Raw genomic sequence first — 14,075 nt, forward strand, 5'->3', positions numbered from 1 at the left:
ATTTTTATTAAAAATTGGGGCCAACTCATACATCAAGTGTAGAAAATCATAACCTTAAATTTCATTTTGGAGGTAGCTGCTTCATTGTGTCCTCCTATTAAGACCTCATGAACCTTTAAGGCTTGTTCCTATGATGTGAATAGTGAACAACTTTCTCAATGGTCTATGTTTAGAATTCTAATGCTAAAATTAGTCCTGAGAGAAATGATTCCATATATTATATTCATGAATGAATAATAAAAGAGCATTTATTAGGCACTTCTTATGTGCCAAACACAAAGATACTAACTTAAAAAGAAGAAAGGAAAAGAAAAGACAACCTGTGTTCTCAAAGGGTTTTAACAGGAACAGGGTTGGGGAGGTAGAGATTATGAAAAGAGATATTTTCTCTGACAAAGTTAAAGAGACAGCATTGGGGGAATATATCGATACACACCATTCAAAGAAAATTAAGAGTCAATTTCATCAAAGCTCCAGAAATGGAGAGGGATGAGTTAGGGCAAAGATGGCAAGGAAATTAAGAAGGTGGTGGACAAATAAGTCAGACTTGAGCTTCCCTGAATTATTTTATGCCTCAATTTACATTAATAAGCAATTATGCTTATATTTATAAAATATGAAAAGAACTAAGTAAATATCATTTAGAACTTTGGGTGATCTGTGATAGATTAATGGAAAAACATGAATAAGAATCACAAAGGATGAGGTGATATCAATCCAATGAAGGCTAAATTGTCATGTTTGGTATACAATATTAAAACAATCCAAATTATAATGAAGTATAATAATCTGACTTGATATAAATTAGTGTTATATAATTTACTTTCTCCACATGTGAAGATTACAAGTGAATGGAAATACAATTAAAAGTACAGAATGTCTCCAAAGTCTTAGTGTAGTTTTAAGCTTTAAAAGCACAGCTTGATTTTCAGTAAAGAAACTAGGACTTTGCTGAATGTTTTAAAACTTTGTATTCCATGCTTTTCTGAAATTCAAATTCTGAACTTTGATTTCACCTTGACTTCAATTTCTATGAGTATAGTTGCTACTATTATTATCCTAAGATAATAATTTATTCCTGTTAGGAAGTTCATTATAAGAAAAAGTTTCACATCATCAAAGCTAGCCATAATAGTTTTAAGCATTAGACTATGAAATTATCATATTATGAATAACTGAACTACATTACCATACTTGAAGTTCTGTTTACAGTGAATAAATTCAGAGGTCAAAAATGGAGACTTTGGGGACATATATGAAATAGAAAAGATCGGATACTTTATTGCTTTTCTCAACTATAATAAATACTGTCATTTTATTTATTTTTGTAAATTCAGTCAAGATAAAATTGCAAGCAATGCCACCCAAACTTAGTAATATTCTACTAAGCAACATTTGATTATTATATCAGGTAAAGAATCTAACTGAGTGTGGAAAGGAGGGAAGGGTGGTCCAAGAATATCTGAATTGTACTTTAAAAAAAACATTAACTTACAATCATAGTTTGTAATAAATTGGTCATTGTCATCATTTGGTAAAACATCAGAAAATAAAGATTATTTGAGTACCTTCCCTGTGACTATGAATAAGCAACTTTTGACAAATGGACATCGATGAAAAAAAGTAAATAAATGATTTTACTGCAAATAGAAATAGTATTGGGGAATCTATGACCAATACATTTCAAACAGTTCTCAGTTATTTAACAAAATAACTTTATACTGATTATACTGAAATATACTTTATATTTAATAAAATAACTTTATACTGAAGAGGGAGAAGATACAAGGACTGGAATCTTACCAAAATCCAGATGATCAGAAAGAAATAAAATTTAGTAGTAATTTTTTGTTTTTAAGAAATAAAAAGGGGGGCAGCTAGGCGGCACAGTGGTTAGAGCGCCATCCCAGAAATCAGTTCAAATCTAGTGGCAGACACTTAATACTTCCTAGTTGTGTGACCCTGGGCAAGTCACTTCACCCCAATTGCCTCGGAAGGGAGTAGTTTTACCAATTATTCCTAAATTTTAAATGCACATTACTTAAAGAAACTAACATGTTTCAATTAAGAAATGATTATGTACATTTCTGAATGGTTGGTATATTAAATGCAAATATCGAAAAAAATCTTGCTAAAAAATTAAAAGGAAAATCTTTTTTTAATCTTTCAAGGTAAGGACAGCTAGATGATACAGTAGACAGAACACTGGTTCTCGAATCTGGAGGATCTGATTTCTAATATGGATATAGACACTTAATGCTTACTAGCTGTGTGAAGGCAAGTCATTTAATCCCTACTGACTAGCAAAACAAAACAAAACCAATCTTTTAAGATAACTTTATTACAAAATTATATTAAATGGAATTTTCATAAAAATTTATAAATTTTCATAAAAATTTCATAAAATTTAAGTTTTAAAAGAAATTGATTAATAAGTATATATACACCAATATGGTAAAATTTAGAACTCGCTTTTAAAATACTAATAAATCATCATGCTTAATATTTAATAGGTCAAGTTTAGTGGTAGCCTATAAATCAAGTTGGGGAATATTTTCCTATCAATGCTTTCTGACTACCTAAGTACTTCACTGATCAATGCCCTAACCATGCCAAACAATAACATGCATTTTTTATACTTTGATTAAAGTAATAATAAAAAGAAACTCATATTTAGAATCAATTTCAGTGATCATCATATGTGAAATAAAACTGTTGATATTACAGGATTGGTATTTAAACAAAATTTAATTTTAAGAACTTTTAATAATTTTTAAAAATTTTATATAATTATTGATAATTGTCATTGATACTTGCCTAGGGTCTTTTTGAATGCTATCTATGGATGGTGATCTGGTTGTTCCATCATCAGTTGGTGCTGCATGCTGAAGTCTGTTATAATTGCACTCTTGCATTCGATACTGCATTGGCCGGTAAGGTTCAGCATAGGTAGCTGTTGTGTTCAGAGCATAATTGTTTCTTTGGTATGTGAGAGTGCTTCGCTGGCTGGATGATCTTTGCAGATTTCCAACACCTAGTACAAAGTCAATATTTTCAAAATCTATATATGAATTGATAATATATTTAAATGAAAATATATATATTTTCTTTATAATCTGAAAGCAACTTCTATGCTTTATATAGTATAATAGTTACAATTATTTTGTATGAGTAAAATCTTATACAATTAGCCATTTAAAAAAATACTTAATCAGATAGACTAAGATTATGGAAAAGAAAGTGATAATTGTTTGAGGGGATATAGCCAAATAAAACACTGATGCATTGTTCGTAGAATTTTGAATTGATCCAGCCATTCCAGAGAGCAATTTGGAACTCAATTTGGAACTATGTCCAAAAGGTATAAAACTGTTCATACCTTTTGATCCAGCAGTGTCATTATTGGGTTTGTAGATCATAAAAGAGGGAAAAGGACATGTGCAAAAATGTCTGTAACAACTCTTTTTGTGGTAGCAAGGAACTGGGAATAAAGGAGCTGCTCATCAATTGGGGAATGGCTGAATAAGTTAAGGATGAATGGAATATGAATGTATGTGGAATATGAATGTAATGGAACATTATTGTTCTATAAGAAATGATGCATAGGCTTTTTTTCAGAAAAGTCTAGAAAGACTTATGAACTGATGCTGAGTGAAAGGAGCAGAATCAGGAAAACATTGTATACAGCAACAGCAAGATTATGTGATGATCAATTATGATACACTAAGCTCTTCTCAGCAACATAGTGATCCAAGACAATTCCAAAAGACCAGAGAAAGTACTATGGAGACTGAATGCAGATCAAAAGATACTATTTTCACCTTTGTAGTTATTTTTCCCCCTTTTTCTTGTGTTTTTCATTTTTGTTCTGATTTTTCTTTCTTAACAAGACTCATGGAAATATGCTAAAAATTGATTGATATATATAACCTATTTCAGATTGTTTGCTACTTTTGGGGAGGTAAGAGTTAAGCAAGAGGAAAAACAATTGAAACTCAAACTCTTAAAAAAAATGAATGCCATTGTTGGTAGAGTTATGAATGAATCCAACCATTCTGGAGAGCAATTTGAGCTATGCTCAAAAAGTTGTCAAACTGTGCATACCCTTTGATCCAGCAGTGTTACTACTGGGCTTATTTCCCAAAGAAATATTAAAGAAAGGAAAGGGGCCTGTATGTGCAAAAATGTTTGTGGCAGCCCTATTCATAGTGCCTAGAAAATGGAAATTGAATGAATCCCCATCAATTGGAGAATGGCTAAGTAAATTGTGGTATATGAATGTTGTAGAATATTATTGTTCTGTAAAAAATGACCAGCAGGATGAATACAGAGAGGCTTGGAGAGACTTACATGAACTGATGGAAAGTGAAATGAGCAGAACCAGGAGATCATTATATACTTCAACGAAAATACTATATAAGGATCAATTCTGATGGACATGACTCTCTTTAACAATGAGAGGATCCAAAGCAGTTACAATTGATCAGTAACGAACACATCCAACTACACCCAGCGAAAGAACACTGGGAAATGAGTGTGGACCACAACATAACATTTATACTCTTTCTGTTATTGTTTGTTTACATTTTTGTTTTCCTTCCCAGGTTATTTTTACCTTCTTTCTAAATCTGATTTTTCTTGTGTAGCAAGACAACTGTATAGATATGTATACATATATTGTATTTAACATATTTAACATGTGTGGGACTACCTGCCATCTAGGGGAGGTGGAAAAGGAGGGGAAAAGTTGGAACAGAAGTTTTTGCAAGGGTCAATGTTGAAAAATTACCCACGCATATGTTTTGTCAATAAAAAGCCACAATCAAAATAAATAAATAGATAAATAAATAAATGAATGCTAAAAACCATCTTTGCCTGTAATTGGAAAAATAATATCTTATTAAAACAAAATTAACTAAATAATTAACACTTAAAGGCAGTTAAAAATGTGATCAGGTATCAACACTATCAAAACAAAACTATTTTTATGAGGAGTATCATATAACTCCTTAGGATACAGATTTTAATGTATTTAATAAAATTTTGTGGTTTACAAAAGAAATAAGTAAATGAAAAAAAAACCAAACCGCCAAATAGGCTAAGAATGAAAATAGTATAATCTCATCAAATCTAACTATTATAACTACCTGAACTGAATATTTGTGAAGTAACTAATGAAAACACCAATGGAAAGAAAAAAAGTATGCTTTAAGTACTTTGATAAGGGGTTGGTTGCTTTCAAAAACACATTTTAATTTTAATGATAAGAAACAAAGATTTTGTCCAAATTATAAATTTTATTTTACAGTTGAACTGGACAATAATTCAAATTGTTTAAGCCATTTGACTCAGTCATGGTTTTTCAGATTATTGTTACTATTACTACCACAGATTTCAGCTGGTAGTCTAATATTCATTTTTGTTTTATGTTATTATTAGGTTACCAGTATTCAGAGTCCAGTGAGTTTTAGGATTCAATGTAAATCAAATGCTTTATAAAAAAGAAGGATTTAATAAATCAAGAGGGTGTGTGTGAACTTTTCTCTGAGTATTTGCTTTAAGATTAAAAAAACTTAAGAAAATTTGAACTTGAATAATTTTCTTTTCCAAGTTGCTATCTTTCTAAAATATAAATCTAGTTTTCTAAAAAAGTATAATCTACATGTTCATTGATTAGATTTAATCAAAGCAAAAAATACTACCTGTGAAAATATTACCTGTGAATAAGTAGTTAAGTAGTTTTATTTATTAATTTATCATTACTGCTTATTCACCAATCATTCTGACAGCAAACTTATTTTTTTCTGAAAGTGAACACAGTCTCAACAGTATAAATCTTCTGTTGGGAAACAGAATAACTGTATGAGTAAAAAATTTAATACCTACCTGATCCAGTGCGATATAATGCTGTCTGGGACCCCTGGAGCTCAACAGTTCCATGATTTGGACTACGATATATTGGACTATAGTAAGTTCTCCCTTCATATATAGGGGTGATATGCAAGTCAGGAGACACAGCAGAACGCAATTCTTGCCCAAGTTGGCTATGCTGACTAGCATAAGAACTTCTCAAGCCTATAAGCAAGAAAATTTCATAAAGATACAGGAAAGATCAAATGAACACATAACAAAAAAACCTCATCAAAACACTAACCATAATAACTAATTTTCTAATGAAATACCATTAAACTCAAATAAATATACAAAGGAACTCATTAATATTTCTGAAATACACGTATTCTTGGCAATCTAGTGAAAAGGGCACATTTAAAAATGAAGGACAGGAGTGGCAATGAGAAAGATTGAAGCTTGATACTTCCTAACAAAAAGAGTTGCCTAAAAATATAAAGGAATAAGTCAGGAATTAGTGTGTTTCTTTCATTAAAAGCATTCACACAAAAGGTAAATGACTGAGTATATTGTAGAGGGGATCTTTAGAGAACTTGGCTTCTGAGAGCCTTACAATTCTGTGAAAGGAAAACTGTTACAGGAATGATTAATATTATATTCCTATCTGGAATGGATAATAAAACTAGATTCTAACCCATTTTTCGAAATTGAAATTTCTAATCTCATTTTCTTTTTTTTTTTTTTTTTTTTTGGCTGAGGCAACTGGGGTTAACTGACTTGCCCAGGGTCACATAGCTAGGAAGTATTAAGTATCTGAGGCCACATTTGAACTCAGATCCTCCTGACTGCAGGGCTGGTGCTCTATCCACTGTGCCACCTAGTTGCCCCTCTAATCTCATTTTCTTAAGGAGGAAAAACAAACTTTCAAAAATTTGATTTAATTTACTATTTTTAGGGTAACTTTGTTTCTTAGAATTAAATTATGTTTTTCAAAGCAACCAATTCCTTAATCAAAAAAAAAAAAAAGAGTACATTTTGTTTTGGTGTTTTCATTAGCTAATTCACAAATATTCAGCAAGGTGTTTTTAATGATTAGAAAAATAGGATGAGATTATTTTCATTTTTCATTCTCAACAGCATGTTTTTTAAAAAAATTTACTCTTATTGCATATTAAAGAATTTTATTAAATTCATTAAAATCTGTAGTCTAAAGAGAGCTATATAACAATACTCTTACTTCCTGATCATAAAAATACTGTTTGTTTTGATATGGTGTTAGTACTTGAAATAGTGCATTGGACTGGGTATTAAAGATAAAAAAAAATAAAAAATAAAGAAGTCTCTACTTTCAAGGAACATATACTGCTTAAAATACACAGTGAATATTATTACATTATTAAGGAACCTAACAAAACAAGTCAACTTCTTACTCAATGCAGAATTCCCTCTACTTTATTAAGGATAGGTGATCATTCAGCTTCTGTTTCAATATTTTGAAACGAGCAACTTACTACACATAAGATAGACTATTCCATTTTTGTAAAGTTCAAAGTATTAGAAAGTTCTTCATTATACTGTGCCAAAACAGATCTCTCCATATCTTCTACCCAATTCCTGAAGATGCTATCTGGCACTATATGGAACCAGTTTGTTCTTTCTTCCCAAAGACAATCTTTCAAATACTTGCAAATAGTTAAAATGTATTTTCCTTTCAAATTAATATCTCTCATTCTTCCCACTAATTTTCACATGACATACTTTAAAAAAACTTGTACATCCTGATTACTTTTCTAGACAATGAGCACTTTATTTTATGTTATTCAATATATCAACTGTCTCTTTTACCTTTTTTGCTCATTCATATTTCTTTCCTATGTATCCATCTATTAATAGAATGAAAGTGATAAACATTTATTAAGGACCTACTGTGTGCCAGGAACTACAGAAGGGGCTACATAAGCTATTGATAGGATTGCAGTGTTATTAGAAATATTCTTATATTTTATCTGTTCTGCAGTTATTAATCAATCCCAAAGAAATTTTAGTATTACTGTCATTCATACTTGCTGGGTAGAATAACATTTTATGATTCAGTAGAAACACTGAACATAACTTTTAAATTGGATGGAAAAAATAAGAAGTTACATAAAACACTTTTTAAACGGTGATAATGGACAATTATTAATCAGAGAAAAATATTTTTCACTGTCATAATTGCATTAAAGTTAAATAGGATGTTGTTTAGTGATAATAATCGTTATTCAAATTGTTTGTCATGTCTGATTTTTTGTGATCCTTTTGGGGATTTTCTTGGCAAAGATAATAAAGAGACTTGCCATGAAACAAATTAAGGTTAAGTGATTTGCACAAGTTCACACAGCTAATAAATGTCTGAGGCTGGATCTGAACACAGGAAGATTAGTCTTCCTGAGTTCAGATCCACCACTTTATCCACTGTGCTGCCTAGCTTCCCCAGTGATAACTGATTTTAAAAAGTCAAATTTTGTGTCAGTAGTTATTAGAGATAGTATTCTGTAATTTTCTAACTCTTCTTTATCTTTTCTTAGTTTAGATATTAAAAACAAGATTATTCTTATGCAATTCTGGTAGTATCCTTTCTTTCCTAATTTTTGCAAATACATTTTATGATATTAAAGTTAAGTTTTCTTTGAATACTGGATCAAAGATTTTTCCTTTGACAGCTCATTTGTATCTTCTTTCATTCCCTTGTTTGAAAAGTATTTAAAATGTCAAATTTTCTGGTTAATCTGGGTATTTTATATTCTTAGTTTGGTTTGTTTGGTTTAAGGTTTTAGTATTTGTTAGTTTTCTAAAATTTTAAATTGCATGCCAGATTCATTTTCTTTTTTTGTTGCTAAAAATATTCATATAAAAAAACTGTCTCTAAGTTGACTACTTTGCACACTAAAAAGTTAGTTATGTTCTGTGTCATATTCCTTAATAAAATTGTCTGTTGTCTTTGTGCCACCAAAGTATTTATTCTCCAGTTAAATTTGAATCATTTCTTTAAAGATATTTATTGATAATTTTTATTTTATTCTGGCCAAAGATATATTTAGTATTTCTGCTTTTCTCCATTTGTTTATGACATTACATGCTAACTTAAATAGTAAGCCATTTGAGGTATCTATATAGAGTACTGTTTCACTTTTTATAGCACTCTAGTAATTTTCTGGCTTATTCTTTTAATCATGACTATATTATGGTTCTTGTCTGAAAACATGATTGTTATCTCTACTTTTAAAGATTCTTCTGAAAGAAGTTAAAGTGCTTAAAGGGAAGAACTTTCTTAGTATGAAAGCTTGTTTCAAATGGGCTTTGCAACTACTCTCCCGCTCACCTTATTTGTATCTGCTTGTTAATTTGTTTTGCTATCTCCTACTTTATTTTCCTCCTAACCTCTTAAATATTTTTTCTTGCTTTCTTTCTTTACCCCACAACTCTTTATAAAAAGGAAATATAGAAAGAAAACTAATCATCACTACTATCTATATTAGAAGTGGTGTGTACCTATTCCTTAACTCTCTTTTCATCAAGTCCTGTTGCCAATCTCTGCTGTTTTTTTTTTTTTTAATGATTTTAATCTCCTATAATTTTTTTATCCTTTTTAGATAAATTTCACGAGGCTCTCACTCTTCCCCACCATAGTGTTTGCAATTAAGAGAGTAAATTCTTTACCCTTATTCATTTGTTCCCTATTCTTAGTCCTTTACTTTTCTTTCTAGTCCTAAAACTAAGAAAATCCAGTGTCTAATTTGTCTTTAACTCCCAAGATGAGCCTAAAATAGATTAGGATCCCCCATGGACAATTAGTTATTTTCTCCTCTTGTTGGGACATAAGCATTTAATCATGGTTTGGTTTCTTCCAATTACTAGACAATATTTACCTTATTAGATTTCTTTTGAGTCTTCTCTTTTCTTTTCAAAGTTTTATTCAGTATCAATCTTGGGATGCTCGATTTGAGACAGTGATTCTGTATTTGGACTCTTTCATACTAGTTGCTTGCACTATTTTCCCTTTGATTTATAAGCTATTGATTTTAGCTCTAATATTCTGGAGTTTTTAGATTTTATTTTTTCAAGAGATGATCAGTGGATTCTTTATTATTTTCATATTACCACTGGGTTTTAATAGATATATGCAGAGGTGTGTGTGTGTGTGTGTGTGTGTGTGTGTGTGTGAGAGAGACCAGTTTTTGTTGTGATTTTTTTTTTGGGGGGGAGGATGGAGGTTTATGGATTTCAGGTAGTCTGAAAAGTTTTTTATGATTTCTTTTCTACTAATTTTCTAGTTCATCTATTTTTAATAGTAATTTTTCTAACAATTTAAAATATCTTTAAACATTTTAAGTAATAATCTTTTAATCTCATGGAATCACCAATTGCTATTTCTCCTATTTTCTCCCTCAAAGGAATGCACTACTTGATAAAATAGTCTATCTTTCTTCTTTAGCTCTACTATCATTTGAAAATCTCATGATTCATTTTTTCCAGTCTAGTTATTGTGACCAAGTCTTCCAGGCTTCTCTTAACCCAAAGTCCTTCTCCATTCTGTTTAAAACTCATTTTCAGTCTTAATTCTTAGATTAAAATTTTTTTTGTTATATCAATACTCTCTAGTACTTTTAGATAAGTTAGGTAGGATTTGTTTGGACTTGATCGCATTGCCATTATCTCATCTGAATGAAATGGTTAGAACTAGGTCTATTCTTTGTCTTGAGTTTCAGCAAGTCTTTGAGTCCTTTTCTTCATATAAACCCCAATTAGGAGTTTATTTTGTTCTTATGGTTTCTCTGAAAGGTCCAAGCATCATGCTGTAGGAACATACTGGTCAGAGAACTGCTTAATCCCACAATCAAAAACCCAGGCTCTGAGGGGGCTTTATATTTTGTGCTCTGAGGAATACATGGGCAGATCCTAATTCTTTGTTTAATGACCTATGGTGGGTGGTTCCATTTCTTGTTTCTACACTAAAAGACAGGGATATCTATTTGGATTAAGGTCCAAGAATACCAAAGCTCTCTTTTGACTTGTAACCTAACCTCCTCCAAGAATACCCTCTTTGAGAATCAGTTAGCTAATTGTTAAGAGTTTGTGCTAGCTTTCCTGGTATAAGTGCTATACCAATGTCTTACAGATTTCTAGACATCTTTTGATGTGGTTTGGTTCTCAAAAAGAGAGTTTACTTGTATTCCTCTTCATTTTTTAATCTTTTGCATTGTCATCTAATTCATTAGAAGTCTGGTGCAATTATTTTGGAATTCAACTTAGAATTATGCTAAGTGATTAAATATCAATTTGCTTCTGCTTACTTCACTTTGCTTAAGTTTGTATAAGGTCTTTTGCTGCTTTTTCATGATCCTTAAATTCTTCATTTGTTTTTAATTATTGAAAAGTAATAGTTATCTTTTCCATATATTGACTTTCCCCACTGCAGTTTCCATATATCACAGATCAGCATAAGAAATTTGGGGAGAGTTTTTGTGGAAGCTACAGACAACACATGAAGTATTACAGAGAAACTGAAAAAGTTTAGAAAATCAGAAATGCATAAAATATATGTATAGTATTATGTAGTATTGCATAATATTGGTATATTTTATCTTTTAATGTCATCATAATTTAGACTTCATCTCTGCTATGAAGGACCAGGAAAATTTTACTCAGATTTTATAGATCATGGGGAGTGTGGTACCCCTAATTCCTATGATATGGGAAGGATAATTACATTTAATTATGTCTGTATTTGACACTTTATTTGTTTTCCAATTGTGTGTAATTTGTTTCCTATCACTTGCTACTAAAAATATTTGGAGATTAAACTTTTTAAAAAAATAACTTTGGGTATAAAACTGTTAGAACTGAATTAAAAGTCATGTATATCTTGTTGAATTAAAAACACACACATGATTCCTAATTTTTCCCAAAACAGTACAATTTTAAAGGAAAGAAAAATGCTATTATTTTCTATAAAAGGAGTTGGAAAAGTATTTTATTTTTAATGGATAAAACTTATGTACATTTATCAGTTAAATGATTCATTCCTCATCTTCAAAAATATGAAAACCAAATAAAAAACATTCAGAATTCAACAATATCATACAAGTTTCATAAATACTCTGTTGATCATTTACCATTATTATTCCCTTTAATTTATTTAATAGTATTACATGTAAGACCTATTAAAATAATATAATCTATTTTTCATCATGAGTTCTTTTAAATTTCTTTTTTTAATACAGACGTTAATATATTTCAGTACATCAACATGGGGTTCTAGGGGGAAAGCAATTTAATATGTTATTCCATAATTTAGATTCTATTTAAACTTTAGAAACCTCAGTGACTGAATCTCTTTACCAAATATTGCTTTAGCTTTATTGATGAACTTAAGAGAATTGCAGCAAATCAAATGATTAGTACATTTTTAGTGGTCTTTAGTGGTTAAGTGGTCTTAACTCCAATTATGGCAAATAAGCAAAAAGGTAAATTGCAAAGTTTAAAAAATCATATTCAGAACAAATCAGCATGTATATAACTCAGAACCCTGGCTTACTCTAACTCTGGGAATTCTGGGAAAATCTGGCTTTATCAGTGGAGAAATAAATTGTCTAGAGAAGAAAATATTTAGGTTGGATTATATTTCTTCTGAAACAATGTCTGATAAAGAAATCAAAGCTATCTATAGTTATATGGAAAAAATGCTCTGAATCACTATTGATCAGAGAAATGCAGATTAAAACTTTGAAGTAGCACTTTACATGTATCAGAATGATCAACATTACAAAAATTGAAAATGTTAAATGTTGAAAGGGATGTGTGACTCTAATGTACTGTTGGTGGAATTGTTAACTGATCTAACCATTTGAGAAGAGTAATTTGGAACTATGTCCAAAAGGCTATAAAACCATGCATATCCTAGATCTATATCTTAAAGACATTTTAAAAAGGGGGAAAGGACTTATTTATATAAAATATTTAGAGTGGTAGCTAATATATGTGTGGTAGCTAAGAATTGGAAATCAAAAGAATGCCCATCAAATAGGGATACCATATACCAAATACCTTGTAATTTATACCAAACTTATTGCCCATCAAGTGGGGATATTATATATCAAATTGTGATATATGATTGTAAGGGAATATTATTATGCTATATGAAATGACAAGCAGAATGATTTCAGAAATGCTGTAAGACTTATTTAACCTGATGCAAAGTAAAGTGAACAGATCTAGGCGAACATTGTACAGAATAATAACAGTATTGTATGATGAAAAATTTAATGGCTTTGCTATTCTCAGTAATAAATGATCCAAAGTAATCCCAAAGGACTAATGATGTACACTCTCCAACTCCAGAAAAAGAATTGATATTGACTAAATACAGACCAAACATGCTTTTCCTTCCTTCCTTATACAAAAGAACTAATATGTAATTTTTAAAAATTGTTTTAAAAACAAATAAAAACAATGTCTGATTTTGTATCCTATTTACCAGATAATCAGATTTATATAATCAGTAGAGGAAAGTTTTACATGGGTTAGGATAAGAGGTAGAGAATTAAAAATTTTTTTTTACTCATTGTGGCCCACTGGATAAAAACTGTCAATATCTTGCACATGTTTCTTCTTCTTTCTAGTAACATTTAGTATAGATATAGAAATATATTAAATTCAATAAAGAATCAAGTGGATATAGAGAAATGAGAGAGGGAAGAGGGACATCAAGGAGAAGGGTAGATTTAGGGAGGGATTAATCTTAAATAAAATGAATCTTCTTTGCATAGTGGTATGTAACAGGAACAAAATGCAAATGAAGACCCTATAAAGAGGGAACTGACAAAAAGAAAAGGGCAGCAGTGGAATGAAAACAGATTGAAATAAAATATAAATCACTAGTGTTGAGCACAATCCTGTTTCAACATGCTCTTTTCCTTCATAAAGGTGAGAGAAAATGCGAAAAGAGAGGGAAAATAAAAGAATAGGCTTGATGGAATTATGTAATTGATTATAAACCATAAAAATAAATATAAAAGGAATGAACTCACCTATAAGATAGAGTAGGATAGCAGAATAAATTACAAAGCAGAGTTCAACAAAATATTAGTTAGAAGAAGACTCAAATATAGTTAAAAAAACCAAAGTTAACAATCATGATTTCAGATAAGCAACAGCAAAAATTGATCTGATTAAATGAGATAAAT

At 30.3% G+C, this 14,075-nt stretch overlaps 1 protein-coding gene across 9 annotated transcripts in view; it reads right to left on the reverse strand.

Annotated features, from left to right (window-relative positions):
* Nucleotides 1-14,075, reverse strand: part of PKP4 (plakophilin 4) — a 220,850-nt gene that overhangs the window by 41,189 nt on the left and 165,586 nt on the right. For 8 of the 9 annotated variants that reach the window (XM_051986337.1, XM_051986338.1, XM_051986336.1 and 5 more), the window contains 2 exons: nucleotides 5,887-6,075; nucleotides 2,818-3,034 (listed from right to left, as the gene is read on the reverse strand). In XM_051986337.1, the coding sequence (XP_051842297.1) occupies nucleotides 2,818-3,034; nucleotides 5,887-6,075 (406 nt within the window). The remainder of the gene's footprint in view (nucleotides 1-2,817; nucleotides 3,035-5,886; nucleotides 6,076-14,075) is intronic. The other variant, XM_051986340.1, reaches the window with a different exon arrangement.

This window comes from Antechinus flavipes, chromosome 3, assembly GCF_016432865.1.
Source record: "Antechinus flavipes isolate AdamAnt ecotype Samford, QLD, Australia chromosome 3, AdamAnt_v2, whole genome shotgun sequence".
NCBI classification, from domain to species: Eukaryota; Metazoa; Chordata; class Mammalia; order Dasyuromorphia; family Dasyuridae; genus Antechinus; species Antechinus flavipes.